At 56.9% G+C, this 18376-nt stretch overlaps 1 protein-coding gene across 8 annotated transcripts in view; it reads right to left on the reverse strand.

Moving 5' to 3' along the window:
• Positions 1–18376, reverse strand: part of CACNA1B (calcium voltage-gated channel subunit alpha1 B) — a 237984-nt gene that overhangs the window by 101433 nt on the left and 118175 nt on the right. For 5 of the 8 annotated variants that reach the window (XR_012516448.1, XM_039461495.2, XM_039461487.2 and 2 more), the window contains exons 16-21: positions 16728–16845; positions 13593–13660; positions 10128–10234; positions 6296–6358; positions 1380–2180; positions 62–279 (exon numbers count right to left, since the gene is read on the reverse strand). Coding sequence is in view for 7 of the 8 variants with exons in the window: in XM_039461495.2 (XP_039317429.1) it covers positions 62–279; positions 1380–2180; positions 6296–6358; positions 10128–10234; positions 13593–13660; positions 16728–16845 (1375 nt within the window). In the remaining variant the exon portion in view is untranslated. The remainder of the gene's footprint in view (positions 1–61; positions 280–1379; positions 2181–6295; positions 6359–10127; positions 10235–13592; positions 13661–16727; positions 16846–18376) is intronic. The other 3 variants (XM_074394405.1, XM_074394404.1, XM_074394406.1) reach the window with 2 other exon arrangements.

Below are 18376 nucleotides of genomic sequence, written 5' to 3' on the forward strand. Positions count from 1 at the left end.
ATGGGGGTCACTGGACCTGTACAAGATGGACCCTACCCCACTGGCACAGGGAGATACTCACTGGGAACAACCGTGGCTTCCCCGGAAGGGCCCGTCAGCATCACTGGGATGTGCACAACAGTGCTTGAGTCTGGCGGCTGACTGCCCATCCGAGTGACGTTCCGCTGATTGTCTGCGTCCTCTGGCTGTTCCTCCACCTTCTGGAGACAGGTGCTGGGCAGTGTGTGCACAGGGCCCACTGTCGCCGTCCCACTGGTCTCTAGGTCACAGTGTGGCTCCCTGCAATCAAGAATGTACATGAGGCCTGGGCACAGTAGCTCACGCCTGTGATCTCAGCACTGGGAGGCCAAGGCAGGAGGATCACTTGAGCCCAGGAGTTCAAGACCAGCCTGGGGAATATAGCGAAACCCCATCTCTACAAAAATTGAAAAATTAGCCGGACATGGTGACACATGCCTGTAGTTCCCGCTATTCAGTCTGGGAAGGCTGAGGTAGGAGGACTGCTTCAGCCCGGGAAGTCCAGGCTGTAGTGAGCCATGACTGCACCACTGCATTCCACCCTGGGCAACAGTGCGACTCTGTCTTCAAAAAAAAAATAATAATGTACATAACCAAAATACTATCAACCAAAACCCTTAAACCTCTATGCAGAGCAACTAAACCTATGACTACCTGCTCTGCTACTCTGGCATTCTGTCTGTTTTTTTAATCACCCTATACACCTCTGGGTCTTTAGTCTAAAAGGCAGGGATGGAGTTGACCCACTAACACACAAAGACAGTGGCGTGTCTGGGCTGGGGCCTCCAGCGGCCAGTGTTCCGGCTGGTTTGTGGCCGTTGGGTACCTGGCAACTGCTGGTCTTGGCCTCTGGCACACTGTCACTCCAGGCCCCTCACAGTCAGTTAGTCCTGCCCCAGGGAGCAAACTGGGCTAGCTAGGGTCCTCTCTGTCATGATCACACAGCCTAGCCCCCACACCCTGCTCTGCACCTACCCCACTCGCCTGCTCAGGCTTCCCTTGGGCCCTCCTGCCTCTCCTTCCACCACAGCAATCCCCGACTTTCTCTTCTCTCTGGGCCACTTTGTTCTTTCCAAACCAGTTGCAACAATTTCCCTTCAAGCCCTCACTTCTTAAATAACAGCTGGTGTCACAGAGAACACACGCCCTGCCAAGCCTTTTACAGGTCAACCCTGCAAGGCAGGATTGTCACCACCCCACCTGAACGGCATGCGGAGACCCCAGCCCAGACGGCCCTGGACAGGGCAGCAGGGCCACGGCTGCAGCCTCCGCCCGTGGACCCCATCCCCGCAGCCAGCGCTGGGGCCCGCATCGCCCGGGCCAACCCCTTCCTACCCGACCCTGCCCAGCTGCAGACTCACCGAGGCTGATGGTTCCGGAGCTCCTTCTCCTTGTCGGCTTCCACGATCTCGGCCTCCTTCTCTGAGGCCTCCTTCTCCGCGGCCTCCTTCTCCGCAGCCTCGTGCACAGGTGGCGCCTTGTGCCGGGCTCGGTGCCGCCGCGCCGGCTCCTCCCCGCTCTCCGCCTCCCGCGGCCCCGTTCGGGGTCCTCCGCGGTGACGCGCGCGCCTCTCGCCCTTGGCCCCGGCACCCTCCTTGCCCGGGTCCTGGTGCCGGTGTGTGCGGTGGCGTCGGGGCTCCCGCTCCGCCACCTCCTCCGGGGAGCCGCGCCGATGGTGCCGCCGGCCACCCTCGGGGCCCGGGCCTCGGCCCCGCTCGCTCCGCGCTTCCGGGGGCCCTGCGGCCTCCTTGCTGTGGCTGCGATGCGGCCGTGGCCGCTCCTCCCGGGCGCCGGGCTCCCCACTCTCCACCTTTGGGGCCTCTGCTCGGTCCTGGTCCCCTGCCGCGGGGGCCCTGTCCTTGTCGCGGTGCCGGTGGTGCCTGCGAGGCGGGTCGGCACACTCGGGCACCTCCGCAGTCTCCGGCCGGGCTTTGCCTCCGACGGTCCCCCGCGCGCCGTCGCGGCCGAGCTCCACCACCAGCGGCCGGTCCAGGTGCGTCTTCATGTCGGGCCGCAGGTGGCGCGTGGTGGCGAAGCGCAGCCTCTCCTCGGGGTCCATCTCGCTGTACAGCGCCTCGCAGCTGGCCCGCAGGTTCTGCAGCCGTAGCTGGCTGGCCCGCTGCTCCCACACCGAGCGCGCCTTGGCCGAGTTCTGCTGCCTGCTGCGGGGAGACTGGCCGTGAGTGCGGCCCCGCCGGCCACCCGCCCGCTACTCTCCAGGGAGGCCACAATGGACACACAGCGATGGAGCAATGGCGCGGGGAGGTGGGAGGCACGGCCGCGGGAGCCCCCACACCACTCACGGGACGCGTATCAGGTGGGCAAAGTCCAAGGGAACAGAATTCAGCCCAGCTCCCCACGGCGTCCCACGGGACCCACAAGGTAACAGCACCAGCCTGTCGGGAGGACCCTGGGGGACTCAAGGAGGCAGAAAGGTACAGGACAGTGGGAATGCACTAGACAGGCCAAGCAGGTGGGTGGGCGGCTGGCCAGAAAGGCCACCGTGGGAGGGAAGGGCACGTTCCAAAAGGGCAGGGCAGATGGAAAGAGGGGGGTCAGGGAGGCCCTGCAGTCTCCCTGGGGAGCTGGCCCCTGCTCCAGCACTAGCAGAGCTGCTACAGAAGGGCGGGACATGCAGCCGCTTCTCCATAACCACCTCCTGGAGGCAGGCCACCAACCAGGTGGAAAGGCTGTTTGCCAGGGAACCCAGGAGACAGGTGCTGGGGCAGAGCAGACAGCAGCCAAGGTCACACCTGGCCCTCTCAGGAGCAAATGCGGGGTCTCTGCCAGTCCCAGAGGCGGTCAGCCACAGCCCCACAGCTGCCCCTGGCTCAATGACCAGGAGCCCATAAGTCAGGTCTGAAGCTGGAAATGCCCCCCTCCCGTAGTCACCAATGCCGCCTTCTCTCCTGACTCCATGGAAACCCCCTCCCTCCACTGGGCACAGAGCCAGAACATGGTCCTCAGAGCCCTCTAGCACCAGGGATGGCCAGTGGTCTAGGCTCGGCCCTCACTGCAGGGGCTACCAAAGGTCTTGACCCCTACTCCAATGTCATGGGCCCAGGCACCTCCTCTATTCACACATCACACATGGGGCTCCATAGCCCAGAGTGCATGAGAAGCCCTTTGCATTCTGGGACTTCTGCTGAGTAAGACCACCTTTGGATAAAGTCTTATTAGCCCAATACTAAGCCCCACCGTCGCCAAGAATAAACCTCATCTGAGGCCAGACGCCTGCCCTGAAGCCTCCAAGGCACCAACAAGGGCCGTGGCATCTGTCTCCAGTAACTGCCACATGATGCTCGGGACACAGTGCCCACTTCATCCAGTCCTTACAACCACCTCAAGAATCAGGTGCTACTCTTGTCCATGTTTCACAGATGAAGATACTGAGCCTATCGAGTTGTTACTTACTCAGGGTCCCACAGTGAGTCAGGATCAGACACAGGCAAGGGCAAAAAGGAAAAACATTTCTAAAAAAGACAAGAGTCCTTGGCCACTGCACTAACAGCACAGGGTACAAACACAGCCTGCAGAGGCCAAGGCCAGCGGCCACCAGCTCTGGGGCCCTGGGTGTCTGAGAGCACCACTCTGAGCTGCAAAGACAGGACAGCCAGGTGTGGGAAAGCCCAGTTCCTGCAGCCGGCCCACCCAAAGCAGGTGGACAATAAATCCTGCCCCTTTGTAGAAGTCCAGGCTGCAGTGGGAGCAATTTCCAGGGGCAGCACCTTGCACAAATGAAAGCAAAAGTGTGGTGCCTGTGCCTCACCTGAGAGCTTGGGTAGGGTAGGGTCAGACAGGGCTACCTGTAGGGGATGTCTGCTGACCCCCAGCCTCGGTGGAAGCCCCAGGCCCTGACCTGTATACCCTGATGCACTGAAACTGTGCTGCCCCTGCTCCCAAGGGTGCCCTGCAACTGACCCATAGAGAATACACCAACCCTAGCTGGGATCAAGACAAAAGGGCTCTACTGCCAACAGTGCTGAGTGGTATCAAACAGAAGGCAGCTACGAGGGCATGCATCAGTTAGAGGAGCCCTGCGAGGGCAGAGGCTGTTCACCGCCTCAAGCCTCCCAGTCCACTCCAGCACCCGAGGGGGGCCTGGCTCTGAGCCCCTTGGTCAGCACGGTGGCCTACTATGATGAAGCCATGACTCTTGGGGACCAGCATTGCAGTTCTGAAAAGACGGGCAGTGAGGATCATGGGGTACATGCAGAGGCGAAGGGTCTGTGTGAAGGTGGGGTGGGCTGCAGACCACACAGCTCCGCCCTCACCCTTGCATTCAGGTGCAGCTCCGTCTCACACAGGAAAACACCTGAAGCAGGGAGAGGCCAGGCTGTCTGCTGGACTGAGGGCGCTGTTGGGCTAGCAGGCTCCCCCATCACTACCCAGGAAGAGCAAGATGCTGAGCAGCCCACACCAGGGCCACCTGCCCACCCCACTGCAGCCCCCGAGACTCACCTGGCCTGCTCCTTCTGGGCATATCTGCCACTCTTGGCCCTAGTATCACCAGAGACTATCTGCATCTGCTCCCACTCGGCCAGCACCACCAGGTTCCTCTCTGGAGGTATCCCCTAGGTCTCTGAATCTGTGTGCTGGGCCTCTGCATGGTGTCTGAGTCAGCCTGCATTTCCCTGGCCTCTGTCTCTGTCCTTGCTCTACCTGGCACATATCCACACTGACCTATCCACACCAGTGTGGCCGGTGACTCTAATCCAGGCAAAGTCCTAGTTTAAAAGGGCCCTTCAAGGAGGTCACATGGATGACTGCCCCCTGCACCATGTCCTGACCTCAGCTGGTAGGCACAACCTAGCTGTTCCAGGGAGGACGGGTCAGCCATGCTCAGCAAGGTGCTGTGGCAGAGCAGAGGCAGGTGCTGTGGGGGACAGCTCAGCCATACTTGTCCCGGGTGCTGTGGGGGACGGCTCAGCCACACTTGGCCAGGTACTGTGGGGAACTGCAGGACTTGGAAGTGGCCTTGAGGGGCTCTGTGGCCCTGCTTTGAGGTCTCTGGGTTCAGACAACCCTTAACTGTTGACAACATGAAGCAGCCCTGGTGTGACGCCATGGACACCTGCCATCTGCATCTCTTTGTTTTCTTGGAGACAGAGTCTCACTCTGTCACCCAGGCTGGAGTGCAGTGGTGTGATCTCAGATCACTGCAACCTCCACCTCCCAGGTTCAATCAGTTCTCCTGCCTCAGCCTCCCAAGCCCATGCCACCACTCCCAGTTAATTTTTTGTATTTTAGTAGAGACATGTTGCCCAAGGTGGTCTTGAACTCCTGAGCTTGGACGATCCACCTGCCTCAGCCTCCCAGAGTGCTAGGATTATGGGCGTGAGCCACCGAGCCCAGTCACCATCTGCATCTTTTTCAGCCTGCGGATGGATTCAGGATCCAGCATGCTTTCTTGTCCCTGGAGATATCCGTGCCTCTGACAGCCAGCAGCAGTGTTCGTGGGAAGACTGAGCCCAGCTCCATGTTGGCTGCCAGCAAGGAAGCATGGGGCAGGGCAGTGGGGGCCTCACCTGCATCAGGACACAGACAGGACACCTGGCCATGACCATCAGGTGCCAGGTGGCCTACCTGCACCTGACCACTTCAGGGACCCCTCACCTGCAGGGCCTGGCCTTGCCCTCTAGGGGAAGCCCCTCTGACCCACCCATCCATGAGCACTTCCCTATGAGAAGCTGCCCACGGGGAGAATGGCCAGTCACTCCTGGAAGGCCTTCTCGGGTTTCCACGGCTCTGCCTCGGGCCATGGCTGATCTACTGTAAGCTCCAGCTTTCTGCTCTTGCTAGAACAAGGACTTCCTGAGAATCGCACACACAGTTCCTCCCAAGTAAGGGGGCTGGAAAGAGCCATAAATGTCCCCAGTGCGCCCCTAAAGAGCACTCCCTGCTGTGCCTGCTCACAGGGCCCTGACCTCGCAAGAACCACAAGGAGACCCAAGCCCATGGCGCCCAGTCCACTCAGAAGCAGCAGACACGCTTGAGACACCAGAGTGACCGCACACAACAGTCAGCAGACAAAAAGACAGAGACCAGGAGGGAAAGGAGGAGGGGGCTGAGCACAGAGGGTCTGACCCCATGGCAGGACCTAAGAACATCAGGGAGCAAGCCCACCATTCCCCACTCAGGCCACGGAAGGCTGGCCTGGAGCTGCCCCATGAAGCGAGTGACTTGTGGTGAGAAAGCAGAGTTAGGAGTGGAAGGAAGGAGTTTGCATGTAGTTATCATGAAGCCATGGATGGAATATCATAGCAGAGCAACTCACGGTGAGTTCACGCTGGAGACAGATGAGCTGCGAGATACAGTACCTCGAGCTTGCTTTACAAAACTGCACATGCAAAAAACAGAACAGACAGAAGTGAGAACACCAGAGAGAGTTCCGAGAGAACCAGGGACACCGAGGGCCACGCCAGTGTAGGCGCAGGCTGCCATGTGCATCTGGACAGGAGGCCGCAGACACGTCCATCAGACGGGCACCGGCCGAGACCTCGGGGTGAAAGAGAAATTGAGAACCAATTCCACACATGCAAAAAAGTAAGGCTTGAAGAGATAGCAAACCCTGTAATGCCTGGAAGACAGAAGCCATTAGCTCAGGGCCCATCCCTCATGGCTCAGTACACACTGCCCTGGACAGGCAATGGGACTGGGAGGAATCAACACCGATTTTCCTGCAGTTCCAAACAGCCCCGCACCGTCACATAGTCTCCTGGCCCTTGGGATGGGGCAGCACAGGCTAACAAAGAAGGCGAGGGTGCCCTTTCCGGAGATGCTGCCTGGGCCCTGCTGCCCGACACACCTGCCTTCCCGGCAAGCACCTGGACCCCCCTCTGGTTCCCGCCCCAGGGTTCCCAGGCTGCAACCTAGGCACTTCCAGGCCACCAGGATGCCTCCAGGGCAAATCAAGCTACACCATAACCCACCTTCCCTTTGGGTGCAGCTCCAGCCATTTCCAAGTGACTTTCGAAGGCTTTTCCAAAACCAACAGAAAGGAAAAGCTCCCTTTACCGCCACTTCCCTCCAATTAACTTCCCTCAGAAGGGCCAAGTGGGCTCCAGCTCCTCTTTCTCAAGGCCAAGGTCTCTGTGCCTTTGTGAGGCAGTCAAAGCAGCTCACTTGCCCACAGGCTCTGGTGTAAACAGGCATGTGTGTGTGAGAGGGAGTGTGAGTGTGACACTGCAAGTGATGAGTGTGGTGAAATCAGACTGGCTATGTGAGACTGTGTATAAATGTGTGTGGTTGTGTGTGCATGTGATTGAGTATGGGATGATTATAACTATGAATGTGAGACAGTGTGTGTTGTGAGGGTGTGTCTAAGTGTGTGAGTCTGTGTAAATACTTCTGTGGGTGTATCTGTGCCTGTGTGACTGTATGCCCGTGTGTGTGTGTATGTGTGATTCTGGGTGACTATGTGTGTGTCGGTGTTTGTACATGTATGTACATGTGAGTGTATGTGTGACTGTGTTACCGTGTGTGTCTGTGTACATGTGAATCTATGTGAAGGTTTGTGCCTGTGTGTTTCTCTGTGTGTGTGTGTGTGTGTGTGTCTCTGCAGGATGCCAGTGTTCAGAAATCCACGTGAGGTTGACCCAGCAGAAAACTAGATGTCACCAGGCTTAGAATCCCTTCAAGCAGCTGTCACCTGAGGCCCAGGACACGTAACGTAGGCCACACGCTAGGGTGCCCTTCTGAGGCAGGTTCGGGCACCATTTGTGTCAAGCCACACGCAGCATCACTGAGAGTCTCTGAAACACCAAGGACACCCCAGGGCACCAAGCCGGGCAGTGCCCCTGCTCTGCAGGCCACGCAGCACAGCTATGGGGGGCAGGGGCAGGGCAAAAGGTACTCAAGGGCACTGTTCTCGCCCAGCCCAGCAGCTCAGGGTGCTAGAAATGAGTGCAGGGCAGGAGGAAGTGCTGCTGCTCGTCCCACCAGGAGAACAGGAAGCAGACGAGGACAGATGACAGACAGCTTTCAGCCCTCGGAGGTCTCAGCACAACACAGGCATGCAAACAGCAGCAGCGGGGTCAGGCCTCGCCAGGTGCAGGGCCCTCCTTGAAGGAATCCCCTGAAGGCTGATTCCTGCAGGGTCTCTTGTGGTGGAATCAGATTAGCTGTCAGGTCTAGCCGGTGGGCTGAGGACACGCCACAGAGGATGAGGGCCCCCAGCTGCACCCCAGGTGGGGACCACAGGGGCCGAGACCTGGACGCCTTGGGCTGGCTTGGGCTCGCCGCCCCTTGCCACATGTGAGGGCTGCAGCCTGCTTGAGTTTAGGATGCTGGCACCGGAGCTGATGCCTGGCTCCGGACCTACCATGAGGGGTCCCCCAGGAGAAAAGAAGCTCTTTCCTCATGTAGGAATCATCATGGTGCTCAGGCCAACAGCTGATGTCGATGTACCCTGTGCCCAAGGATGCCCATCTACAGCCTTGTTCCTGCATAGCAGTGTCTCCAAACCAGGGACAGGGCAACAGATAAGGAAGTGTCCAGCCCTCCTTTTCAGGTAACCTTACTCACTCTCCATGACTGCCCGGAGCCCTGGTAGCCTCTTCTCCAAGGTCTCAGCCTGGATGGGAGTGGACACCCTCCCATGCCCCCAGGAGGCGGCAGGTCTGGCAGGCAGCAGGGGCCAAGGGACAAGTGCTGACCTCTAGGGACAGCAGAGAAGGCAAGTCCTAAAGAGAATCACCCGAGGCCTGCATGAGGCCAGGAGCTGAGCACACCACTCACCCCTCTACTGTAGACCACCCACTGGCAGAGCTCACAGAGCCTGGCAGCAACCCCTGGACCAAGCAGCCAAACCAAATGGACTAAATAACTAATGGACCAAATAACTGAATTAGCCAAGACAAGGAAAGATCGAAATTACACAACTGAGGACTGAGCCCCACCTTCTGCGTGATGGCCACTGTGTCCACAGCTGCTGGGCTCCCCTAAAGGCCCCTCCCATCCCTGCCTGAGTCCCTGGCGGGCTATAACCTCTTCTAGCTGCTTCTGCCACAAAGACCAGCACTTTCTGCTAGGCTTAGAGACAGGCTCTCCACAAACACCATCTTCCTGGTGATGTCCAGGCAGGATCAGGGCTGGTATGGGTGTGCACACACATGCACACACTCACTCAGCACATGCACTCACACACATGCTCTCTGTGCAACTCTCAAGTGCACACGCATACACCTAGCACACTCATCCACATGCCAACATGCTTACACAACAGTGCAGACACACGTCGCTACAGATGTACCTGTGGTTGTGCCCAGCCCTGTGCTCTGTGTTCCCGGCAGGGCGGGTAGCTGGCTAAAAAGCAGGGACCCACCCATCAGCACAGGGAATGGGAGGTGTGGGGGTTGGGTGTGCAGCCAGATGGAGCTAATGGCTCCAGAGCTAAACTCAGCTGGGCCCAGAGATCAAGCTTCCAGTAGGGGCATCTCTGCACTCTGTGGCCCACCCTGTGACCAAGCCATGGGCCAGACTTTCCTGCCTCCCTTCCCAGGGACTGACCTCCCCACAGCTCAGCTCACTGCAGCCCTGAGCCCTGGGCTGGACACTTTGCCCAAACTCTAAAGCCCCTAACACCTCCAAACATGCTTCTGTGGAATGAGCAGTTTTCACCACAATAACTTCCTCTAAACTCTGTCCTAATACCAAACACTTACAGAGACATTTTTGGAAACTGCAGTAAGTCTCTCGGGCTGCTTAGGTATCACCTAGAATCTCTTGGCTCATAAAATACATTTCTGAAAAGCTGTGCATAAAATCAATTTACTGCTGGGCCTTGGAACCACCCTGAGGCCATCCAGGGAGGAAAGATCATGGCAGAGACAATCCCGCCATAATGTGAGGGCTGTGCCTGGCCACCCCTGGCCCTGCTCACACTGAGAAAAAACCCTGGAGCCCCCAGTGAGCCCTTTGCTCCAAGGTTCCTGCAGGGAGGGAGCCATTCCTTCTCATCCCAGTTCCAGGGAGGGGCTGTGTCCTCACCAGCCAAGGTCAGGGGCCCTCAGAGGAAGCCTCTGGAAGGGGTGCCCTGGGGAGGGCCCAGCCATGGGACCCTGCAGCAGCCCCACTGCCACCCCACGATCTGCTCCCAGGAGCCTTACGCAGCGATGGAAATGTTCGCGGCAGACATGGGGCTGACTTCGGCCACTTCTTTGGCCTTTTGCAAAGCAAGCTTCTGATTGGCTGCTTCTTCCATCTCCTCTTCATCCTGTTTGAGCAAAGAGAAATGTCCAGTTCCCCTCACAGTGTTGCAGACACTTTAACACCATCAGCTCTTCCTTTGGGGGCCTCAAAAAATACATACATAGTGCTGCTCTATCCAGTGGAGACAGGCAGCCAGCGCCTGAGTTAACATGGACCCCCATGACCCATTCCACAGAAACTCTCTCTGGTGCTCTCCAGGGCCTCCCTTTCTGCGCCTGAGACTCAAAGGTGATGGTCGCTGGGGTTCCTTCCTCGGTGTCCTCTTGCTTGTGCCATCTTCCTGGAACTCACAGGTGACGGCCCCACTTCTGTGCTATCCTGACCTTTCTCCGAGCTCCAGCCCAGATACCTGGCCACTGCCTGGACATTGCTGTTTGTTTGTTTGTTTTTCCTTTTTTTAGAGACAGGGTCTCACTCTATCACCCAGGCTGGAGGGCAGTGGCACAATCTTAGGGCGCTGCAGCCTCAACCTCCCAGGCTTAAGTGATCCTCTTACCTCAGCCTCCCATGCAGCTAGGACTACAGGCACGTGTCATCATGCCTGGCTAATTTTTATTTTTAATTTTTTTTTTTAGATAGGGTCTTGCTCTGTCACCCAGGCTGGAGTTCAGTGGCACGATCTTGGCTCACTGCAACCACCACCTCCCAGGTTCAAGTGATTCTCCTGCCTCAGCCTCCCTAGTAGCTGGGATTACAGGTACATGCCATAACACGCAGCTGACTTCCGCATTTTTAGCAGAGATGGGGTTTCACCATGTTGCCCAGGCTGGTCTCGAACTCCTGACCTCAGGCGATCTGCCCGCTTCAGCTTCCCAAAGTGCCAGGATTACAGGCGTGAGACATTGTGCCCAGCCTGATTTTTTTTTTTTTTAAGAGACAGGGCCTCATTATATTACCCAGACTGGTCTTGAACTCCTAGACTCAAGTGATCCTCCCACAGTGCTGAAAGTACAGGTATGAGCTACCACGCCCAGCCTTCAGCTTGTTTGTACCATGGCACCTCAAAGTTGCCCATCGAAATGCAAATCTGTCCCTCCTTTTGTCCCACCTGTCCTCCCAGGAGCATCTATTACACTTGAACAAAGCCAACAACAGCAAAGGCAAGAGGCCCAGCATTGCCCACAAGCACTGCCACCACAAGGGTGTCCAGTGGGGCCACTTCAAGCTTTTCTACCTGGACCCAGAAGATCATGTCTGTCCCTGTGTCCCTAGCTGCAGCTGTGAGAAGCCCCTCCCTGTCTCCCCCAATCCTAGGTGACCACTTGCAGTGCCTGGCCCTGAGCTTCACATGGCTCCTGCCCTCAGGGCTGGGCTTATGTGCCTGTGTGCAGTCAGGTGCAGAGAGTTTCCTCTGCCCGTAGCCTGGGAAGGGGAATGGACATCTAGCAGACCTCTGGCCCTGACCCCAAGTCACTGAACAAGACCAACATGCTCTGCACCTGGGTTTCATATCAGTAGTTCTGGGCTGAGACCACAGGCCCCAGAAAGGAAGCTACTACTTCCATGTTGTCCATCTAAAGAGTTGGGGCCACCACCCTTACCTCAAAATCCCGAAGCCCAGGCGCACCTGGCTCCCCTGGGAGCTAGCATTCCCAATATTCCCTAAAAGGTCCTTGAATCTGCTTTCAGGGCACAACACTGGCAAAAAAGAAGTCCCCTGTTAGCTGCCTGCAAATTTCCCTCCACAGAGAACAGACCTTTAAACCTCAAGCCCAGAGAAGAGGCAAAGCCAGACCCAGTGTGAAACAACCCACACCCAGGTCCCTCCTCAAGGATCCGGCTCCATCCAGCTTCCCAGCCCTCTGGAGCAGGGACTTCGCCAGTCACTCCAGGGAGTGTTCTGAAGTCCCCTGGGAAGTCTACAAACAAATTCAAGTTTATCCCCACTTCAAAAAATACACAGTGTTGCAATAAATTTGTGGGAGTATAAAGGAAGGGGATAGTGGAGTCATAACCTTTGGGGCTCTTGGCCAGTCCAGAAAAATGCCCCACAGCCAGACACAGACAAGCCTCCAGTGGCCCCAATTCTCAGAGAAGAAATTCCTAAATTAGGCCAGTTACATAAAAGGGAGCCACCAATGAGGGTACATGTATGAGGACACAAGGCCCCAAGGACATGGCTTACTCCATGCACCCTCCCTGGCAATAGAACCCACAGAGACACTGGGGCCCCAGCATCCCAGTGCAGTCCACCCAGGACAGCAGGGGCCTGGGTTCCAAGGCAACCCCGGCACCAAGGAGGGTTCTATGGGTGCTTGGGCTCCCCCAACCCAGGTGGTCCAGGCTGAAGACAGAAACAGGCAGAAGCTAGAGACCAGAGCGCCAGGGAGAAATCCAGGCCCCCAGGCACAGCCATGACCCAGTTCTGGACACATGGGAGTAAGAAGGCTGAGCAGAAGCAAAGGGAGGCCCAGGCTGCAGCTGGCACTGCATGAACCATGCCCTCCCGGAGAGCTGGCTGTAGGGAGCAGGGACACCTGTGCAGCACACACTCTTGGAGAAGCTCCGTGGCACACCTGCATCTCTGCTGCCTGTGGACAGAAGTCCTGAACCTGTCTCTCTCAGCCCAGAACAGGGAAGGCATTGAGAGACACTGAACTGGAATGCTGAACTGTGTCAGACCCCTAGACGTGCACAGGTGTACACAGACACCTGTCCAGGATGGTGTACAGGCAGAAGAGGGCACACAGTGACACACACAGAACAGCGCCCACGCAGATACATGCTGACGTATGCAGCATGCACGCAGGACATTTGCAGCGTGGTTCATGCCAAACCAGAAGGCAGCATCCCCTCTGCCAGGAGCTGGGGCTTGAGTCAACGCACAAGCCTGAGACTGAGATGGCAGGTGGCCCAACCACAAGTGTCCAGGGCTGAGGGAAGCATGACCAGGCGGGGGCTGTGTCATCAGGAGGGATGCCACAGATGGAGACATGTACAATCACATCCCCTGTGGGGCTCAGAGATGAGAGGAATACTGAATGGCACCTGCTGGGCACTGCCTGAAGCAGCAGCTGTCCCACTGTGACACAGCTGTGCTGGGACAGGGCCACCAGCTGCTCCTCTTGCTCAGGCCCCTCCTGCTCCCAGGACACCCTGCCATTCAGGCTGTTCTTCCCAGTGCTGGCTTCTCTGAGAGCCTGCCCGTCCATCTGCCTTCAGGGCTTTGGCTCTCCCCGCAACCTCAGCTCCAGCCTCCAGCCCCTGAGTAGCACATTAACCTCTGCCCGCCAGGACCCAAGGAGATGCTCCTGGACAGGGGACACACGAGGCCCTAACCCAGGACCCAGCCGCCTCCTGACTGCAGCCACATCCTAGTGATATGGGCTGACACCAACCAACCCCTCCCTGTCCCTACTTACCTTAGTCAGCTCCTGGGCGTTGGCCAGGTTGTCCACAGCAATGGCCAGGAAGACATTCAGCAGAGTATCTAGTTGGGTCCAGCTGAGGAAGAAAACCTCTGCCCCACACGGCCCCAAAGTCACACTGAGGCTTCCTCCATTTCCCCAGATGCCAACCAGCCTCCAGCCTCCTTCTCTTGGCACCTACCAGCTCCCCCAGGCCCCATCCCCAGATGCACTCCAGCCCAGCCAGTAGGCCTTCCAGCCCCCTGTTCCCTCCTCACCTCCAGCCTCTCTGCCAATCCCGCCTTCACTCCACCTCCCATCACCCAGCCTTCCTAATGCCTCCCTGAACCTCTTTCCCCAAGCCAGCTCTTTCCGGCTGACTGTGCAGGCGCAAAGCTCAGAAGCTGTGCTGGAGCCATCCGCCTCTGCCTCCTAAAGAGGGCCCGTGGTGTCCCTGCTCTGCTCCCATCTCCAGAGCCCCAGCTAGCACAAGAAGCCTCCCCACAAACAGCTCCTGCTCCACAGGCTCCAGGTGGGAGGGCTCCACTGCCTTCTGGGTCCTATGAGCAGAGGTCACCTAAGACAGACCACGAGCATGCAAACCCACCCATGGCCAGCACATACCAGGCTCCAGGTCCTAGGCCCACAGATACCACCTAGTGCTACCTTCCCTCCTTTTCCACTCCTTTGCCCGCATGGTATCCTGGGGCCTCTCCCTTGCAGTGTCCCCCCTCGAGATCACAGGCATCATGTCAGGCCACAAACATGGCAGATGGCATGATCCGGTTCCTGGGACTGCATCCTTCCCTGAACTGACCCCCCAGGAGCATGGTGTGAGGTGCTGCCCAACCTTTTAGAAATGAAGAAACCAAGGCCCAAAGGGAGCACCCACCACAGGTCCTGGCACAGGCACCGCCTGGGGTGCACGGCCTCCTCCTTGAAGCTTATGTGACCAGGTCCTTGTCCAGTCACTGACCTGAGTCATGGTGTTTTCCTTTGCAAAAGGAACTCTTCACCTATCACTGCCTTCCCCCAAATGCTCACCTCCCTGTCCCTGTGCAGTTTCCCAGAACCACCCCAACACAGTCAGGACCCCAGCAGTGACTTGGATCTGCCCCTCTAGATCCTGGCCATCAGGGGTGCCCTCCTGGCCGTCGTATCACTCCAGGTTTCTCAGCCCAGGCCCTGCTGACATTTGGGGCTGGGCAATCCCCTATGGGATGCCAGGCAGCACCCCTGGCCTCTATCCACTTGAGGCCAGCAGCCCCTCCCCATTAGTGCTGACAACCAAAAGTGACTCAGACACTGTCAAATGCCCCACAGCATCTGTAGGAGAGGAAGCTGCCCCCGTTAGAACCGTGCACTCCATGTGATTGAGCCCATTTCACCACAGGCCTGCACAACTCACCCCGCCCAGGCTGCAGCCACTCTCCCTGTGGTGCTGGACTGTGCCAGGCCGAGTAGAAGCTGGCTCTGTATAAGACAATGAATGACCCTGGCTGAACAGGTGCCCTCTCCCTGAGGCTCAGGGGAGCCCATTCCCCAGGGCAGAACCTCACAGGCAAGTCCACGCAGAGCTCCAGCAGAGCCTACAGGAAACGACACTGAGGCCAGGCTGACACCTCCAGGCACCAGCCACAGCCACTGACACCCTTAGAGGCCTTCCCATGCCCAGTAAGCAGGACCAAGGGCCATGCCCCTTGGGACCCAACCAGAGGGCCACACAGGTGCTGCAGGAGTGATGGTGAGTAGACAGGGAGGGGGACACTCGTGGCCAGCATGCATGGCCTGAGTGTCAGGGTCAGACTCAGCTGTGGCAAGCCACTGGCCACTGCTCTGTCTCGAGGCAGGGCACCTCCTTCTGGACACCAGCTGTCCTGTCTGAGGCCTCCATCCCTGACGACCATGGCTGCCTTTCTTTGGTGCCTCCGGTGCCAGCCCCATGGCCACCCATCTCCAGATCAGACACTGGAGGCTCCCTGGAGCCCCTCCTAGGCTCACACTCAGCTTCCCAGGGAGGTTGGGTCCCCCACTCTGGGGCCCAGGACCTGAGCTGCAGCCTAAGGACTACCCCATGACTAACAAGGCTTAGACAGGAGCCTCTGCTGGGCCAGCCTAGGAGAGGTGGAGCAAGGAATGAGGACCCAGGGAGATGGAGACAGGGTAAGAAGGTGAGGTGTGTAAGGGCAACAGAGAGGCAGAGAGACGAGGACAGACGGACCGGATGCAGTGGCCAGGCATGTGGCGGCTGTCGTGTGTGAGAAGGTCGGGGGAGAAGCAGGGAGAGGAGGCCGACGGTGAGACGCTGTCTCCAGCTCCTCAGGGCCTTGCAGGGCGTTCCGCCACAGTGGTTCTCAAACTGGTTCTCCCCAGGCCAGCAACACTGGCTCCCCGGGCAGCCTGAGAATGCACATTCTCAGGCCCCAGCCCAGCCCCACTGCCTCTGCCACCCTGGGCTATGGCTGGAATCCAGGCTTACTATCCCTCAGGTGACTGTGAGAACCAGAGACACGTCTCCCAGGACTGAATTTCCCTCCCAGTGAGTGGGGAGACCTGCACTCACCCTTGCCTACCCTATGAATGCTGCAGTTCTTCCTCCAGATCTTCCTTGGCCCCAGCCCTGTCCCCAGCATGGTCCCTGGCTGAGGCAGAGCTCACCACTGGCTGCTGGGCTCATCCTGACCCCCACAGACCTGAAACAACCCAACTGTCATCCTCTACAGAAAACCTTTCTTTACATTTCTCTGCAAGGGGAATGGTATCAGTAGGGGGAAGGGTTCTTCTTTGAAGCCCAGTGCCAAAACCTAAGTACACAACTAAATCCATGTGAGAAAGAAAACCCACCTGCCCTGAGTGTGAGGCTCCCTGACTGCTGCTCAGAGTTCGTCCTGAGCCTGCTGCTGGCTGCACCCCGCCACCTCGGTGTACTCCACACACACAGCAGGTCATGCTCCCTCAAGTTAAGCCCCACAGCCTCCAGACCCCTGCACTCAGGACACCTGCAGAACGTTCTCCATCTACACTCAACTCTGAGAACGCATCTCTCAGGATCATGGCCCCGAGTCCTCCTGGAGGAATCCACACAGTGGCCATGGGGTAAAGGAGGGCCAAATACTGACCACCCTCTGCCCCAGCCCCACAGAAGGATACAGTTTCCAAACAGTGTCAGGACAATAAAGTAAAAGGACGAGAACATGCCTTTGCTGACGCCACCCTGCGATTCAATCCCGTGATACATCACTGCATTCCAGTCCTCTCCCGTCAGGATCTGCGAGGATGGGGAGAACACGAGGCAACCCCCTGTGGCTGCCTTCCCCACACACACACCCCCCAACCCACATGGATGCATGCACACTGCCACGTCCACGCGCACCACCACGTCCACACACGCACATACGGGTCTTTAGATGGTGCTGCTTCCAAAGGTCTGGGCATCACAGAGTCCTCCAGAAAAGCTTCCAGAAGCACATGACTGCAGAACTGGGTCTTAAAAGACTAATATGCCCTGGGACTCCAGCCAGAAATGAAAAGGGAGCTCCCAGAAGGAGGAGGTGGGCAGAGCCGAGGAGGGCAGCAGTGAGCTGAGGCATGGAGGGACAAAGCAGTGCCATCCACGTCACTGCTGCAGGCGAGGAGGCCGAGGTTCGGAGGAGACTGGGCTGCACTGGCCACCAGCAGAAGCAGGGCCTTACACTCTCAGTTCCTGCCACTGCACTTGGTGGGTCCAGCCTCACAGCCTGGCTAAAAGTAACCCTTGTAACAGTAGCAAACCCATGTCTGTTTTCTACTTTTTGGAAACATACAAAAAAATAAAATAATAAACATCGTGTCCCCACCCCAAATGGAAATTTTGCAATGGTCCCCTCCTCATGACCAACTCCAACCAGGGATCTGGCACAGATCCAAGTCTTTTTTCTTTTTCTTTTTCTATTTACTTGTAGGTATTTTCTAATTTTTTTATCGATACATAATATTTGTACCTATTTTAGGGTACTTATATTTTAATATAAGCATACAAGGTATAATGATCAAATAAGGATAAGGTATTCAGCATATCCATCACCTCAAAGATTTAGTATTGTGTTGGGAACATCACAAATCTTCTCTTCTGATTATTTTGAAACAGACAACATATTGTTCTTAGCTACACTCACCCTATTGTGCTCTCAGACACTAGAACTCGCTCCTCTATCTGTTCCATTAACCAGCCTCTCTTCATCCCTTCTTCCCACAGCCTTCCCAGCTTCTGGTAGCCATCATTCTATCCTCCCCCTCCAGGAGATCAACATTTTGCTCCCACACCTGAGTGAGAACATGTGAAGTTTGTCTTTCTCTGCCTGGCTTATTTCACTTACTGACCTCCACTTGCAACCATGTTGTGGCAAATGACAGTACTATTTAGCTGTGTGGCTAAATAGTACTCCGTGATACGTGTACCACATTTTCTGTGCCCTTTCATCTGCTGACAGACACTTAAGCTGATCCCATATATTTGCTACTGTGAATACTGCTGCCATCAGCATGAGGCAGGCACAGCTTTGATGTTCCAATTTCCTTTCCTTTGGATAAACACCCAGCAGTGGGATTGCCGGATCCTGTAGTAGTTGTAGATTTTGTTTCTTGAGGAGCCTCCATACTGTTTCCCAGAATGGCTAGAGTGATTTACATTCCCATCAACGGTGTAAGAGAGTTCATTTCTCTCCATATCCTTGCCAGCATTTGTTATTTTTTGTCTTTTTCATAATAGCCATCCCAAATGGGTGAGATGATACCTCACCGTGGTTTGGATTTGTCTTTCC

Source organism: Saimiri boliviensis, chromosome 2, assembly GCF_048565385.1.
Source record: "Saimiri boliviensis isolate mSaiBol1 chromosome 2, mSaiBol1.pri, whole genome shotgun sequence".
NCBI lineage: Eukaryota > Metazoa > Chordata > Mammalia > Primates > Cebidae > Saimiri > Saimiri boliviensis.